Source organism: Lycorma delicatula, chromosome 12, assembly GCF_047948215.1.
Source record: "Lycorma delicatula isolate Av1 chromosome 12, ASM4794821v1, whole genome shotgun sequence".
Lineage (NCBI taxonomy): Eukaryota > Metazoa > Arthropoda > Insecta > Hemiptera > Fulgoridae > Lycorma > Lycorma delicatula.
In genome coordinates this window covers 66,586,935-66,605,734 of record NC_134466.1, presented here as the reverse complement: position 1 = coordinate 66,605,734, position 18,800 = coordinate 66,586,935, and the positions used below count along the sequence as shown (strand labels likewise).

Genomic DNA, 18,800 nt, shown 5'->3' with positions numbered 1-18,800 from the left:
GGACGGTGATCGTTTTCGTTGGATGGTATTGTAAACGACTAATTTTTCGTTACCGGTTATGATTCGTTTCAAAAACGATCAACTTACTCGCGTTTGAGATGCATCACACAAATATTGATTCGTTGTGTTAGTGAATCTTTTTTTATTCACGCGAAACCCGAATAACGAACGAGCTTCTTAACTAGTCCTAAGACATTTGGTGTGATTTCTTATCGTTGTGTGTGATATATTTAACATCTCTACAATCTGTGCCACAGTTATTTGACGATACGATGCAATTATTGCTTTGATTTGGTTTCGATGATTTCATTAGATCGATCGGAACGTCGATCCTATTTCAATGAAAAATCTGCAAAACGGAATTTTTTAAAATTGATTCTGACCCATGGTTTCTGTTAAGAAAAAAAAAAGAAAAATTTGTCGAAAAACTTCTTTTTTTGTATTTAATCTTAAGATTAACCATAAGCTAGCCGGTGCGAACAAAATTACGCGCAATTTTCTTTTAAAATATGGTAAAAGTGATAGCTATCTAATGCCAAAAGGAAAAATCGTAGTATTAACAAATATCCTTCAAAACAAACATAAATCTATCTATTTGTGAAAATCGAAATTACTTTCTTGCCAATCCTCTATCGGTAACGCTTGCGACTTCCTCTGAAGAAGGGAGTGCATTGTATCGTCCATTCTTATCAGGCGCATTCCTGTAAACCGAAAGGCACTATACCGACAGACCTTTAGTGGACAGAGTGAAGGGGAATCGTGCCGGGAGAAAAATTCAAATACATTGCTAGTTTTTCCCAAGTAACGATTTTAAATGATTGAACGCAATGCACAATTCCTCCAATAAACGAAACCGATATATAAACCCCATTAAACAAACACCCGCTCGGTAATAAGAAAGATCTAGCAGCATTTGACTATCGTCCGGATTCTACGATTAATAGTGGATATAAATCTACTTCTATCCTTGTGTTTCGCCGTTCCGTTTCCAACCCCCGCAGTAATTTATAATTGCAAATAATAATTCATATATATTTTATTCTCGATTAAATACATTTTTAATAGTTTCCTGTCTTTATTCATTATTACATTCTACAGTATACCGAATATTATAATTTCTTCATTATTATGTTGTTTTTGCTGAAAGCGTTTGATGCACTAAGTAAATGATTGTACGATAGGTAGGAAGAATTTTCGTTACAACTAACCTCGTATGTCAGTAGCGCGCGCGTATTGTACTTATTTTTTTGTAGCTTCCATATTCAGAAATATAAACAATTGATTTTTATTAAAAATCGAGGGTTACAAATCATCATGTTTTCACGGTTATTCTAATGTTTATTAAACTGCAATTTAAAAATGATTAATCACATTATACGATTTATTAATTTTTTTAATTTATTTGAAAAGTTAATAATTCTGGTTCGTTATTGAATTGCGTACAACTCTTAGCGTTCGCACTATATTTTTAATCGTTTGCAATTGTTTTTTATTTTTTTAATAGAGTTATCATTTAGATAGTTATATATAGACAGGGAATAGGATAGCAACCCGCATTACATTTATGAAAGCTTTATCGCCTATGGATTGATTTTCAGGTTGAACTAATGAATAATATATTAAGATATTTTTTTCTCGTTATAATTTTTCCGATAGAACCAGAACAAATAAATTGTTACAAATTATATCAATCTGTGAATTTAAAAAAAAAATGACAATGATATATATATATATATATATATATAAATACACCGTTAAAAAATGTACACGTGCTATATACTTTTTAATCGTGCTATATCTTTTTACGATGGATTTGAAATGTTTAATTACACTGATAGACAAAAAAAAATTGTTATGTGTCTCTTAGTGTGATACCATTTCTTAAATTGCTTTTTTATGTACATTACAGATCTGTAAACATAATTTTTCTATCACCCTTAGTTTTAAATAAATTACACTTTAAAAAAAAAATAAGGGGAATTATAGATAAAATCTGTAAAATTTATAATTTTGCATGGCCACACCTGTGTTAAAAAGATTTCGCTGCTGATTTTAATTTATAATTAACCTCAGGCACATCCCGAATTAATGTCCAACAGTAATCGGCTAGCATGTTAGCATTCCATTTGCATTTATAGTGGATTTCCATTACCGAAATATCTGGTGGAAACGTTCACCGTGTTCGTCACTTACGTCTCCGTGGTTGTCCGGGAAAAAATCCAGATGTGAGTGGAGGAAATGTATTTTCAAATACACATTACATTCCATAGCTCTGTATGAAGTAAGAAAGAAGTTGATTAACAATATCGTGGTAATTTTTGGGATTTTTGTAAACGTCTTTAAATGAAGCTCAAGCTACACTTTCTACGTTATTTGACGTTGAGGTAAATACATAATCTTTGACCAGCTATCTTATTTTAGGACCAACAGATATTCCTTCTTTAATTTTTCCTTCATTTACTTCGGAAATTTCTCACTGATGTACAAAAATCCGGGACTATCCTTCTTTATTGCTTTTACACAATTTTTCATTAGTCCTAGCTTGATATGAATAGGGGGTAAAAATTTTTTTTTTGGTTTAACCAAGGGCTCATGAATAATATTTTCCTCATTTCGAGTTAAGTTGTCTCGTTTCTTCTAATCTTTGGTAACATAATGTTTATCCCTAGCCCGGCTGTTCCATTTGCATAGAAAATACGTGTATTTAGTGTAGCCTAACTAAATAGCTAAAATAAATTATACTTATAATAAATCCAATTGACTGCCTATTAATTAATATTTTTCTCGTTTATTCTCGCCTAATTTAGTCTTTTATGGAGAAATATTCTTTCACTTTTATGGTGTAACGGCCTTTTAATCTTTAAACGTTATTAATTTTTTTTTATTATTAAAAATATTAATGTGTTACTTTTATGATGTCGATAAGAAAACAACCCACGTGAGTTGCTGTATGGAATTAAAAAATAAAATCCTTAAAGTGTTGTTCATAAGGCAATTCGCCAGTTATTAGTTTTTTAATGAACGTATTATTACTACCGGTATTTAATATATATATATATATATATATATATATATATATACACACACACACACACACACACACACACACACACACACACACACACACACACACACACACAAAGCAATATATACAAAATGTATCACGAAGGTCTGCCTGGACAATCCTAACCTTTTCTATTCGTAAAAATAATGGAAAAAGTCTTCATAAATATATGTTCTAAAATGCTTCGTTTTCGAGTTACGGCTAGAGAAAGATTTCCTTCGGATTTCAGCTACCGCGGTAAAGTAGGACGTACTGAAATTTTAGGATGCTTAATTACGTAGCCGAATTGCTGATTTTTTTATGGTTTTTAAGTTCAGAAATCGAATACAATAAATTCCATAATTATACATACAGCAGTTTTTTTAGAAATCTGGGGTGAGAACAAATAATTTGAAGGAAAAAACCCTGTTTTTTATGTTTGACGTACGATAACTGTGTTGAACGGATAAACACACGAAACTTTCTAACAAAACTTGTAGAGAATTCAATTCTGAACAAAATGGTGTAAGATAAGTCGAATAAAACAAAGAAGAGTTAGAAAAATTCGAATTTAATTTTATTTAAACAAAAATTAATTGTCGATTTGTATTCTACCTGCTGTAGAACTACAAGCGAGGCGGATCGTCTTATGAGTGTAGTTGTTGAACTGGCTGTTTTTCATAAGGATAAAACTTGGCTTTTCAACTGTCCTTCTATACATCGAATGCCAAACTATGATCGGCTTAGAAAGATGTAGTGTAGTATTGCCTGGACTGCGATGAACTGCGTCGATAATAATTTTTTCATTAATAACAGCGTCTTGGACAAAAATCGTTCGTAGCTGGAACGTATATTAGGTAGTGAACCTGTTTACCGAATATTGTGAAAAGTCGCTCTAATTGTTTGTGATCCGGAATCCTTTGATTCGGAAAAGGTATTTCATATTCTACTACTGAAGCTGTAGCATTACCATTATACTCAACCAAAATGAATACCATATAAGGGTATTTCTGTTCTAAATAAATACAGCACTGTTTCCATCGGATACCGATCACATTCAAACTGAAATTCACAGAAAACCTTCGCTAATAACAGCACAGTAAGCAGTACCCGTTATTTTTAATGTACCTTACAGATTGATTCAAACCTTAAAAAAGTATTGCGCATTTTTGATCAGCTGTTTTTTTTTTTATTGCCAACTTTGAAATAATAATATTTCAAATAATTAAATGTATTTTTAAAAAGTAATTTTTCTTTATTTTTATTTTACAATTGTATAAGTTCCATTTTTAAATATTTTAACAGCAGTCTTCCACACAGTAAATCTTGTTTTTATCAATCTTTGTCACAAAAAAGGAATCTTGTTTTTATTTTCATTGTAAGACTTTTTTTTGACAAAGTACTGTTTCTAAATAAAATTCGAATTTATCTAAGATTTTTTTTTTCGTTTTATTCAACGTATCTTACATTTTGTCGAGAATTAAATTCTTTAAATTTTTCATGTTAAGTTTTATGTGTACTTATCTATTTAACAAAGTTGTTTTACGTCAAACATAAAAAATAAAAGCATAGTTTTTCCCCCTGTCTCCCGCAACCGGACCCTCAATTAAGGATGAACACGGTTCCGGGAGGTGCCTTTACCTATAGTCGCCAAACGCCAGGCCTGGCTATACCGTTTCCGGCCTCCATCACCCAGCAACCGGGACTTGGTTCTTTGTGCTTCACCTCTAACGGGGACACTCCCGGAGGGACGGCTTCGCCGGGACTCAGGGGATCGAGAGTCTTCGCACTTCATCACCACCCTTGCAACCACTGGGGAACGGCAGCTCCGTACGGAGCTGTTCCTTACTCACTCGCTTCTCGATATTTCTTTTGTTGTCTCCCGACACAAACCCCGTCACAGTGTCGAAGTCTACCGAACCGCGTAACCTCGTTCCAACGATGGTCCCCACCTCGAGATGCCCAGTCGCGGCGTTCCTCGTCCCACCACGGGCACTGGAATATCAAATTTTCCGGCGTGTCTTAACTCCCGACAGTAGGGGGCAGAACGGGTGTTCATCTTGTATTTGTTCACACAGGTATGAACGAGTGACTCCATGGCCGGTCAGGAATTGTTTTTTTCTTCAGTTTATTCGCTCTCACCCCTTTCTTTTTCCTGTTTAGCCAACAGTAATTACCTTTCAGATAATACTTCACAGGAAGAATGAGGATATGTATGAGTGTAAATGAAGTGTAGTCTTGTACAGTCTCAGTTCGATCATTCCTGAGATGTGTGGTTAATTTAAACCCAACCACCAAAGAACACCGGTATCCACGATCTAGTGTTCAAACCCGTGTAAAAATAACTGACTTTACTAAAACCTGAACGCTGGAACTCTCGACTTCCAAATCAACTGATTTGGGAAGACACGTTCACCACTAGACCAACCCGGTCGGTCATTTGTTCTCACCCCAGTTTTCTCAATAGTTACTGCATATGCCATTTATTTTATTCGCTTTTTCAGGTCAAAAGCCATAAGAAATCGGTAATCCTTCTTTTCAATTATCGTCTTCAAAATTTCAGTACGTCCTCATTTCAACGGAGTAGCTGTTATCGAAACCCTATGGACTAATGGATAAAGTCACCTTTTGGGGTAGCTGTTATTTTGAGGGAAATCTTACGTTAAACGTAACTCGCAAACGAAGCATTTTAGGAAATATGTTTATCAACTTTTTCCATTATTTTTACGAGTAGAATATGATATGAAAGTTCCGGCATATCTTCGTGATGCATTTTGTATATTTGCTTATTTATCAATATATAATGCGAATTGTGAATATATATATATATATATATATATATATATATGTGTGTGTGTGGGTGTGTTTAGTGGTAACAGTGTTTTTTATTAATTTTTATACTAATTTTGTTACTTTTTTTCTAAATTGATCAGGTTTTTTAAATTTTAAGAGCAACATTTTTAAGTTTATTTGAATTTTGGAAAAGTGGTCACATTAAAATATAAACGTTTGATGAAAAATAGAGACCGGATTATAGCCCATTCTCACCGTTTATTGCATATTTTCCTTAAAATCTAGTGATGCATATTTTCGCTATATTTAGAATATTTTTCTGTAGGATATCTTGTTAATAAATGAAATCTTACGTTGTAGCCGGCTAAAACTATTAGCTGCACAGCTCTTAGAAAGCACTTAGCAGCCGCGGAACAGTACTTCTGATTGTTTATGTTTACTAAAGTAACAAATTGTTAAATAATTGTTAATTATCGAATTTTTCGATATGTTATTCAACTACTTATTTATTGTATGCTGATTTTGAATTACAATAAAATAAAAAATACTTTTTTTATTATTAATTATTGCATATTTTAATACTTTTTATGCTTTTTATGTTGCATATAATCCGTTCTCTAAAGATAAACGTTCTAATGAAGAGACGACAATTAGAAGGTTATTTGTAAATAGAAGGTTTTTCTTTTTTCATTTTTTATGGGTTCAGTTTTGTTCACAGTTGTAGTAGTGGTTATAATAACAAAATGTGATGAATTTATTCTGGTTTCTTTATTATATTCTGCATAATAAATTTTATTGGTTAACAAAAATTTATTGGAAAATATATTACTTGTTTTATATTGTATAATACACCATAAATCTTATTTTTATTTTGACGCGAAGAATTTATTTTCTAACTCATCGGCTAAAGTATAATGTCGCTTGTAGTTCAAATTTATTAAATTGTAGTTTAATTTTTTTTTTTACATACACAAAACTTCCTTAATGTTTTAATTGTGTTCGGAAAGAAAATACACGGTTTTGCCTTTAAAATACATGGATTATCAATGATCCGTTGTAAAAAACTAATATATAATTTGATAAAGATGTTACTCTCCCCATACAACATGAGATAAGTCATATTACACGGGATGCGGTTACATATTATTATTAAATGTGTTTTTTTTAATTATACTTCAGTTTTTATGTTATTATTACATAGTTTTGCCAATTTAAAATTATTATTTTTTCAAATTATACATTATAAATTTTTATAGTAGAAATTGTATTTAATTAAAACTTGATTTCTAAATATACTTTTGTGTGATTACTAAGGCCGCTCGGTAGCATTTTTTTTGTTCGTGTTAAAATGTTACATATCACATTTTCATGCCCAGGTTTTGAGCTTCTGTGGGGAATTTAAGTTTCATTACTTCCGAATAGTTACTAATTTTACATTAAAAACCATTTACCAATAATCGTTTAAACGCTCTGAAAAATTTGAGGATAGTTTTTTTTTGTTGAAAATTAACTCGTGTACAATAAAAAAATATTTATTCAAATTTTGATTTTCCATTTTTATTTGTTTATTGATTTTGAATTTCTTTTACACGTAATTGCGGGCCTTTTTTTGCTCTTTTAGAAGTTGGATTCCGAAATTTTGCAATCAGCCGATTTAAATTTAGAAAATCCATTAACAAATTTGTTTCAAAAGTTTAAGGTCATACTTATAGGGGATTTTTGTGTTCTTTTTACACAAAAAAAAAAATTAATGTTTCTGTATTGGCAGTGCGACATGTGTTTCGTCTTTTTGAAACCACACGTCATCCACATCCATTAAATTAATGGTAGGTCATAAAAAGTTTGAAATCTCTCACGATTTCGAACCACTTACATTGACGGTAACGGCATCTACATTTTCATTTTCGAACAAGTAAGGTCCAGTCAATCACCCGGCTCCAAATCTCCACCTAACCGTTACCTGTCCACGATGCATAGGATGTTCATCGATCTAAGTGCGGTTCGCAGAGGTATGATTGTGTTAATTCGAGGTAGTCTTTTTGATGGTGTTATTCTTTTTTATTATTGCCTTCCGGTTTTTTCGTTGTAATTCATTTAAAGCGTTTAAAGCGTGATGCACACGTTTTAGTAGCCTTCTTTAAGAGTAATGATTAGTCTTTTTCTATAGCGAAATGTGTGAACTTATAACTTATTAAACTGAATATCCGGCCGGCCTCCGTGACGCGACTGGTAGCGTCTCGGCCTTTCATCCGGAAGTCCGGGTTCGAATCCCGGTTGGGCATGACATTTTCACACACGCAACAAATAGTTCATCTCATCCTCTGAACCAATTCGTAACGGTGGTCCCGGAGGTTAAACAAAAACAAAAAAAAATACAGAATGTCCCGTGTATTTAGGTGGGTTTTCGTTGCGTTTCTATACGAATTAGTCCTGGGAAACCATTTCAGTTTTTCCTTGTTTAGCAAACCTGACCTGTAATGCTTATCACCTTATTGTCTATTTTAGTTTTGGGAGTAAGTTTAATCTCCGAAAATTCTTTTTTTACATAAATCACATTATTGTTGAATCAGTTTATCAATTTCTTCATATTGTCAGATTTCATCGCAGTTTCTTGAAACTATGACTTAACTTGAGACTTTCTGCTTATTGTAAAATGTTTAAGTTTAAATAAGCTTCGATTTAGAGTTATTTCTCACAATTATTCCTGTATGATTTTTTACAGTTTTATTAATTTTTTTAAAGGTTTTTCGACTCTAACATTTTTAAAATGTTACAGCGTGTATCATACTAAATGATTTTTTTTTTTATTGTGAGGATTCAATTCATGTTTTTTTTTTTGCGGGAGGGATTGAAACTTTTTAAAAATTATTTCTGGTTTTGTTATTAAAAAAAAAACGGATTTTTTTTTAGTTTTAAAATTTTTTTCTCAGTTTAATTTTATTTTTCCAAGTTAAAAATTTTTTCCTCAAAAAAATGAATGATTAAATTTAATTCAGTTTTTTAAAATAAATTAGTAAATTTCATTCAATACTAAAAAAAAAACGAAATTTAATAAATGATTCTCATGTAATATAATATGAAATATACCGAACGGTGAGAGATTTACTAAAAGATTAAAATGTTACAGCGTGTATCATACTAAATGATTTTTTTTTTATTGTGAGGATTCAATTCATGTTTTTTTTTTTGCGGGAGGGATTGAAACTTTTTAAAAATTATTTCTGGTTTTGTTATTAAAAAAAAAACGGATTTTTTTTTAGTTTTAAAATTTTTTTCTCAGTTTAATTTTATTTTTCCAAGTTAAAAATGTTTTCCTCAAAAAAATGAATGATTAAATTTAATTCAGTTTTTTATAATAAATTAGTAAATTTCATTCAATACTAAAAAAAAAAACGAAATTTAATAAATGATTCTCATGTAATATAATATGAAATATACCGAACGGTGAGAGATTTACTAAAAGATTGAGCTTATGCCTGTTTGTAATTTCTTTTTATCAAAGTTTAAAAATTTATGTCGATTTACATTTTTCTTGTTTTACTTTTGCTTTAAATTACGGATGAAAGTCAAGTTGGTTTATTATTGTTATTACGTTATTAGTGATTTATTGCATATGATTTTATATTGTAAATATATTCGTTGAGACTTTTCCTCGTTGGTTTTGATTTAAATATTTAAATCGTAAAATTGTAATGTTGTGATGGATTTGCATAAACCATAGACTAATCTTTCTCCTACCTGTCTTTCAACCTTTCCCCTTCTTTAAATTTTATAAGACTGGGGGGGTGGACAGATAGTGTTTCACCCTCCGTTCCTTATGTTTATTCGTAATCTATTCTCTCTCAGTTAATGTTGTTGCTTCTTTAATATGCCGTTTGTTTATGAATCTCTCCATTTTAATTTTTATTAATAATGTATTATCAGTGTATATATATTACTGTAGTTCTTATTAGCTATTTAAAAATATTTCAGATTTGTTATAATTTTTAAGAAACAGAATGAATTTTCAATTTATTTTTATAAAAATAATTACGGGTTGCTGCATAAGATGTATACTATTATAGCTTGTTGTGTTTACAATAATTCGTAAAAACGTAAAAGTTTTTTCTTATTAATGTTCAACTAATTTATAGTTGGGGCTGGTTAAAAATACTAAATAAGCACTTTTAGACTTTCTCCCGTTGGAAGCCAATATCACAACTCCATTTCCTTACATTTAGTTATAAATTCTATTTCACTTTAGGTTAGCACAGGCATGAATGGCCAATATAAGGCTTGCGGGCCGGATCCGGCTCGCGTAATGAATTTATCATGCCCGCGAAAAATTTTTCAATATTATCTTTTTTTATAAGTAATTGAATAATAGAAAATACGGAAATTTAAAAATAAACTTGCCAAGAAATATTTTGCAATCTTCAGCTCAACTTGTAGAACAAACATTTTCTTTAATGAATCTAAATAAAATTACAACAAATTTCATAATACATTTTTTTCTTCTTAAATGAATCGTTTTTGTATTTAACAATTTTTAATTTAATATTTCGTTCGGCCCGTGAATAAAAGTTTCTTTCCAATTCGGCCCGGTGGCAAAAACTGTTGGCAACGCCTGGGTTAGCACTTCCTTAGTAATATTAAATCGTCGCAGTAATTTGTATTAATCAGTACATGATTTATGCGAGATTGTGTGTGTTATTATTCGGTTACTAAGTGCAATATTTAATATAGTTATATTTCATTGTATCACGAAGCTCTCCTAACTTTTTTACAAACTATTACTCATGAAAATTATGGAAAACATTCATATAAACATATGTCCTAAAATGGTTCGTTTGTGAGTTGGTGAAAGATTTTAGCTACTAATTTTGGTTGAAAACGGGCTCTTTTATTTCAATTTATTTGTTTTCATTCCAGATCTCTCAAAAACTATTGCAGATACGGTTGTGGGACGAAATTTTGTTGGATTTTTCAGGTTAAAAACCACAAGAAAATATTAATTCCTCCCCTTAAGTAACATGGAAAAAATTTACTACGACCCTATTTCACCGAAGGTAGTCGGATCGATCCGAGCGAAATCATTTATTTATTAGCCCAAACTCACAAATGAAACATTTAGAACATATGTTTATATGAACTTTTTCCATTATTTTTACGAGTAGAATAGATATGAAATTCCTGGGAGAACTTCGTGATACACCTATATTTGTATATATATATATTTGTTATTTACTGGAACATTCCTGATCGTTAGGTATTTATTTACCTTAGGCGATCTCGCTTTTTTATTTTATCTTCATCCTTATTTTAAAGAGGATTTTGATTTCTCAAGTTGTAAATCGTATGTTTTTGATTAATTATACCTAAAGATTGTACTTATCAGTTTAATTCAGTTAGATACTCGCAATCTAGAGATGGATGAAAATCTTCCGGTAGGAATTTTTAGATTTTTCTTTTAATTGATTTTTAATTTCTGAAGGAAAAAAATTATTTGTGTATTATTATTAATTTTAATTGGTTAACCACAACAGTTTTTTTTAATTATATGCTGTTTCCATCTAGGATTAAGTGAAATTCCCGAACTCTCATGTTATTTTCAGGCGGCTTTTTATTGTTTAGAACGAATACCGTTTAGCGTTTTCTCCGAAAAAACACATTTTTTTCTCGTTATACTTCCTTTCACTTCAATATTTGTTGTTTTTCTTTCTTATTTTTATATTGATTCCGAAGAGTTGTATTTCACATCTTTCTAAGTATTGTCGCCGAATGGCTTCGACAGTACGTAATTCATAACCTTGTTGTGGTTCTGAAAAGGGCCGTTTTTTTAGCGTTAGCTCTGATAAGAGCTGTTGTTTCCGGAATCTGGTCTTCGGCGAATTCGGGAGCTTGCGGTTCGTCCATTGAAGTCCGACCTGGTTTTCCTCAGTGGCAGTCCCCACTACAGCGTGGCAGTGGTGGCTCCCAGAGCCCCGCAGTTTCGGGTCGGCGTCGGTCGTCTTTCGCTGGCGCGGTTCTCCCCGGAGCGATCCCACGTCGGGCTGGCTCTTGCTGCTGGAGCGGGAAGGTAGCGTCCGCATCCAGCGGCACCCTCGGCGGGCCGGCCAAGCCTGCTGTTCCGGCGGGCGGGAGGTTTCACGTTGACCCGGCCATGGAACTTCTTCTCCAGGTGGTGGTCGACGATGAATTGCGAATTCACTCACTTGCATCCTCTTTTATTGTAGCCTGCGAGTGGTGGGGCTGCAGCGCCGCTATGGTGAGACAACTGCGCGGTGGATGTGATTCTAGTATTAGCGCGTCCGTATAGTGTGTGCCCCGCTCACATCTTGCTACTGTTATCGCCCGCCGATATTAAATTAGGCATATATGTGGTAACAGTCTATACTGAGTTTGTGGCAGCCGGAAGATTCACCATACGATCTGATAGTTTGATTCTGTCCTGTTTTATTTGCTAACATTGATGTAGCATTAAGTATATACTCAAGATCAATGAATATTAAATAAACTTTTTGCCTTGATATCTTTAAAAATATTTGTTAAACTTAAAAGAATTTTTTTTTTAAATGAAATTTTAATTCATATTATTTATTATATTTTGTTACAATCTCAGTTAAATTTATTTATTCGTTTATTTGGTTAAAAGTTTTTGTTTTGACATTTTAATCTTGTGATATATTCGTTCGACTGTTCGCATGCGGAAACAGAAGAAAACAAAACGAAATAACTTCTTTTTTTTTTTAATAAATATTTATTTTTTCGTTTTCAAATCCTATCAGACTTAAAAAATCCTAACAAAGAAAAAGGTTTATTACAGTAGTTCTTTTTCTTATGACATTTCGTTTTTCTTTTTCTGTTATAAATATATATATTTTGTCTTACATTTTAGTTTTAGTGAATTGAGTTTTGGTTTCTGTTTGGATTTTACTTTAATGTGAAGTATATCTTTTTGTAACTTTTATTGACAGAGAGGAAAAACATAAGTTAAAAAAGAAGTGAAAACCATTGTTCTTTCAAACCTTTTTTTTTTTTTTTTTAATGTTTATAGTTGTGTTGAATTTATACATTTGTAAAGGGGTAATTTCGCGTTTATTATTTTTAATTTATTTTCTTTTAATATTTCTGAATATTTTTGCATTTATTTAGAGATTTAATAATTTTAGGTCGTATGTATTTTACCGTTACGTCTGATTTGAAATCACAATTTTTATAATCGATGGATAATGACCTTTTTTTTTGTGAAAATCAAAATAATAAATTGAAAAATGAAAACAAATTATGTTTTTTATTTTTGCTAAATTTATTTCAATAAATGACAACTGTTTAGTTACGCATTATCGCGTAATTACTTTTGAATCAATTCTATTTTAGTGTTCCTGATATTGTTGGAATTACTTATTGTGTAGTTTTTTTTTAAGGGGTTACTGTGGGAAGTGTTGTATATATATGTTTAGAATACTATTTAATCAACAAATGAACTGACTTGATAAACACAGCTCAACTTGTAACCATAAACTGTACTAGCTGATAAACTGATTATTAGCAGTAAACAAATTATAAGTCGTTCTTCTGTTCTGCAGAATTCTTAGAAGTTTGATTTATTGATCCAAACCTGTAGGAAGTACGTATAAATTTTACCGGAAATGCATTTTCAGTTTCCGTAGCTTCGCAAACAGGTTACACAAAAATTTATATTCAAAGACAACGGGTTTTCATCTTTACTTTGCTTAACAAACACTGTCACTGTACGTACCTTATATTCTATTATTTTATATTTCAATTATAAATATGTTTGAAACTTCGTTTAAAAAGGAAATGTCGTCTTCTATTAAACAGATTGTGGGAACATCCTGTCTATTAGAGAAAGTACAGTCTTTTCACGTAAAACTGGAATTGTTTGCAAGAACCGTAGTAAATTTTCCACCGATTTCGTTGAGTGTTACTATCTAGCGACTTTTTTGAACTCTGATATTAATTTTATTTTATGGCACAACAGTGTCTGTCAAAAGGTTAAGTATACCTCCTAAATTACAATTCTTTCTCTACTTTTTATTTTTGTTGAACAAAAGTTTGAGTAGTTTTTTTTAATACAAATTCGACCTTTTTATATCTTTAATAAAACTGATTTTATTGCATTTTTTTTGGTTTTAATAAGAGCGTAAAATGTAACCTGAAATTAATTTTTTTTAAATTATTGCCCCAGAATGGGTACATTCAGACTAATGAATTTTATAGGAAGGCACCCTAGGACATTCTACCTTTTTTTTTAAACATGAGATCTTTGTTCACAGCCCTGAAGCATCTTTTTTCAGCTCGTTTTTCACTAAAAAATTCTGTTTAACTTTGTTCGAGTTCGTAATTGGCGTCATATTAATGTCAGTCAAAATGTCACAACAATTTAATCTGGATCTTGGGAGTCGGTAGCACTGGCTAAACAGCTGATTTCCTTCAATTTTTATTATCTGCTGTTAATCTTTTTATTAACGTGTTTTTAGTTAATTTATTTGCTTAAAAATCTAAAAATGGGAAGAAAGTCAGCAAATACTAATATGAAGTGGCAGACTGTGGAGACGTGAAAGAATGATAACTTAACGTTATAGACATAGCAGAAAACTGTGAGTGTTGAAAACCTTCTTGGAGCAGACGGGAGAAAAATTTAAAACAACTGGTCCATAATGTTAAACTTAAGGAAAGGCCAAATGCATTAATTGTCGTAGTCCAGTTTTTTATTTATTTTTCATTACATATTGAAAGATCATTTACATTGTACTTTTTCTCAAAATTCATCGTTTTACTATGTAATTTATCATTAATCGCACACTCATCATTGAAAATATACCCACAGAATCTGCATTACTTGTCGTAATTGGAAGATTTATTGTATTTTTCATTACATATTTAACGATCTTTTACAATATACTTTAACACAAAATACTTCTTTTAATATATAATTTACCATAACAACAACCGACTGTAAAATCATAAACTTAAGTAAACAAAACCGTAGAATTAGTTAACCTGATCTGTTAGTAAATGTTAAGGATTGTTTGGACATATTGAAACCCTAGGCCGTCGTCTGTGAGAGATGCCGGGTTGGTGTTTTGCGTTTTTTTTCAGAAGAAAGCAGTTTCGAATTGTATCCAAGAGGCAAGTGAACGTTAGGCACACTCGAACAGATTAGTTTCTGCCATCTTGCGCTGCATCAGCCGTTGAAGAAATAATGATTTGGTGGATGAAAAAACTATGTACGCCTTTGAGAACTTTATATTATTGATGGATCAATCGATACCCAGAAGTATGTGAAAATATTGGAAGAAGTAATGGTTCCTTCAGCGATTAAACTAACGGGATAAAATTATATTTTCTAGCAAGACAATGCTGCTTTTCAACAAAGTCCCTTTACGGAAAAGTGGTTGTTAGACGAGGATATGGAACTGATACCATGACCGGCGCGCTTGCAGAATTTAATCCGTTTGAGAAACAAGTGGACCAGAGTAAGAACAGATCAGAGGAAGCAGAATGTTGCTGCGTTGTGGCGGGACATCTGCTAATGTGAGATGCCTGATCGACTTGATGCCAGATCATGTGAAGTCGGTCCGAATAGCCGGTGAAGGTCACATTGTTTATTTACCTGTAAAATGGTTATTTTTGATTTTTAAATAATCTACTTAAGTTCTTACGAGAAAACTCTTTTTTTTTTTCTTCATGGTGTCCTTTAATTTTTGACAGACTCTGTATATAGGCTGATTATAGTTTAATTGTCATCTTTTGTTGTGTAATTAATTAAAATATGTTTATTTAAATGAAACATTTTAATTTTGGCTTATTGATTGTAATGTTTTTTTTTTTTTTTTTAATAGGCGAAACTTGATAAGACAAACAACATGGTGAAGCCTTCAAAGGTTATACATATACGTAACATTCCTAACGAGGTCACTGAGGCTGAAATTATACATTTGGGCATCCCGTTCGGTCGGGTCACAAATGTACTCGTTTTGAAGGGTAAAAATCAGGTACGTTTTTTGTTTTTTTTTTTAATAAAATTATAAAGTATTTTCTATTTAGCCAGTAAGTGTGTTCTTAGATTTAATGTATTTTAACGATAGATAATGAGAAAAAAATTCTCATCCTAAGAGTTCGTTAAAATCAATAAAATAATTTATTGTTGTAGCCAATCTAACCGTTGCGTATTTCAACAAAATTAAATTAAAAAATTTTTTTTTTGCAAATCGTTTGCATTTGTTTTTCGTACATTTTGTAATATGTCGGTAAAGATGCATATCAAAATTTATTATGCTTATCATTTTGTTTTAGATCCCAATACATTTTCTAGGGAAATATAAAAAAAAGTTTATTTCTTTTCATTTCTTTATGTTTTCCGATGATAATTTTTATAGAAAAATAATTAATAATTTAATAATTAGGGCTGTAAACTTATCATTGTTTCAGTTTTTTCGATTTAATATTTCCAAAATACGTAGTAGAAAATAAAAATTTGTCGTAGATATTCCAAAAACGTTTTTTTTTATGAAAAGAATAATCTTTTGAGAAAAGCTAAAAGTTACAAACCTTCAAATTGTTGCCGCTAAGAAAGGAAAAAAAGGAATTTATCCAGTAAGAATATTAACAGGATTTCCTTAGGGTATATAAAAAAAAATAAAAAAATTAGTAAAGTAAAAAAATGAAAACATTATTTTCGGGCGATATATTAATTTTTACGCTCGTTTCTAATTATGTAACTTTTTTTGTAACATATGAAGATATGATATTTTTTTTTCGTAAGATATGAAGGTCTTTACTGCCAAAAAACCATTAATTATCATTTTAATCATATGTGTTCCCTATACTAAAAATGTTTAATGTCATTAATATGTTTAGGTCTGGTAACATTTTTTTTTTTAGTTATCTTTAACTTTGGAGGCTGGAGATCCTCGAATTGCCAGTTATAACAGCTTCGTTAATCGGATTTGTTACTTTAGACATTGTAGTACCCAAATTTTTGTTTGTTTATATTATTGAGTTTGTTTATATTATAGTTTAATACAGAATTACATAATTTTTTTATCTACGTTTGGTAGCTGTTTAACCGTTTTCCCCGTATTTTTTTTTTGAAGAAAATAATGTATTATTAGTGGAATTTGAAAAAATGTTTTCCTATGTTCTGTAGTTTTTGCTCGATTGAAAAGTCTACTTTTCAAATTTTTTTTTAATTGAATTTTTTTTACGTGAAATTTTTTCAAATTATGATAATACATTTTTTTTTCTAAAATATAATTTTTTGGTAATTTTTAAAGCTTTTTTTTTAAGTTAACAGTAAAAATGTTTTCCTATGTTCTGTACTTTTTGTTTGATTGAAAAGTCTACTTTTCAAATTTTTTTTTTAATTTAATTTTTATACGTGAAACGTTTTCAAATTATGATAAATTTTTTTTTCTAAAATATAATTTTTTGGTCATTTTTAAAGCTTTTTTTTTAAGTTAACAGTATTTGTTAATGATTTCTGTAAAATGAGATTTTATATTAATGAAAAAAGAAGTTTGAAATTTATTTTCAAACTGCTATATCTTTAAAAAAAAAAACAAATTGAAAATCGTTACGTTGTAATTTTTCCTCTTAAATTTTGAGATTGTTTCTATCTATCTATTAATTTATGCACTTAAAAATTAATATTTTTATTCGTGGATGTCAAATTTACTGATAACGCTTTGCAGGTTTCATTAATATAATTACAGGTACAAATTTTAATAAAAGTTACAAAAAGTAATCTTTCACAATTAGCCCAGATGCATAATAAAGAAAAATTTACACGTATTCTTGAATTTCATATATATGTTTCGTAAACTTGATTAATCCAATAATTACCGTGAGTTTGATTAATTGTTTCCAATGTTGGAGAATAACATATATAACTGTATAGAAATATATTAAATATACGGGTCATTTTGCATATTAAAATAACAATTCGACTATAAGCATTAATTACTGAATTTATTTAAATAATCAAAACTTTGTTAAGTCGAGGTTAGCGAGCGTAGGTTATGTTGTTTCGGTGTACTGACTAGTCGTACGAACATAATCTTCTTTCTTTTTCCTGTTTAGTCTCCGGTAATTACCTTTCAGATAATATTTCAGAGGATGATATGTACGAGTGTAAATGAAGAGTAGTCTTGTATAACCTCATTTCGATCATTCCTGAGATGTGTGCTTAATTGAAACCCAACCGTCAAAGAACACCGGTATCCACGATATAGTATTCAAATCCGTGTAAAAATAATTGACTTTCTAGGATTTGAACGCTGAAACTCTCGATTTCCCAATCAGCTGATTCGGGAAGACGCGTTCATTACTGGAGTAACTCGCCGGTGGGTTACGAATATCAAATTTTTTCTTTTTATTTTCTTCTCCCCGGGCCGGATCATGCAGTTAAGTATTACACAGCTCAGGGGAGTGTCCTTTACTCTAACTGGCCTCCACGTCTCAGCCCGCCGTTAGGATCTCACTTTGCGCCCGCCTCAAACCTCCAGAGTAGGATCCACCAGGCCCGGCTATGCCGTCCCTGGGTCCCCACTTCGGTAGTTCGGGGCTCTGCCTTTATTCTAATGTCTCTAACGGGGATATCCCCTAGTGGGATATCCCCGCCGGGACTTGGTATTTTTCTGTTTGGAGTGCGAGAGTTCCCGTGCCCATCGATACCGCCCACTACTGCAAGCGCGTACGAACGGCAGCTTCGCAGAGGGTTGTCCCTCATCCTAGAGTTCCCCGATCCTTCTTCTGAGGCATCCTGTTCACGAACCCTGCAACGGTATCAAAGCTCTTGGGGCTCCGCAACTTCGTGGCGATTCTGTTCTCCACGCTGAGCGGTCCGGTAATCGCCTTGCAAGCTTGATGGTAATCTTCCTACTGCGGGCTCCAGAACACCACGTGTTCTGGGGTATCCGGGCGTCCGCAGTATGCGCTGTAGTAGGGGTCATCCGCC

General features: G+C 31.5%; 1 protein-coding gene across 7 annotated transcripts in view; it reads left to right on the top strand.

The window, feature by feature from the left end:
• The window catches only part of heph (polypyrimidine tract-binding protein 1 heph), a 974,461-nt gene that overhangs the window by 713,102 nt on the left and 242,559 nt on the right, over positions 1-18,800 (top strand). For all 7 annotated transcript variants that reach the window (XM_075379895.1, XM_075379893.1, XM_075379896.1 and 4 more), the window contains one exon: positions 15,685-15,837. In XM_075379895.1, the coding sequence (XP_075236010.1) occupies positions 15,685-15,837 (153 nt within the window). The remainder of the gene's footprint in view (positions 1-15,684; positions 15,838-18,800) is intronic.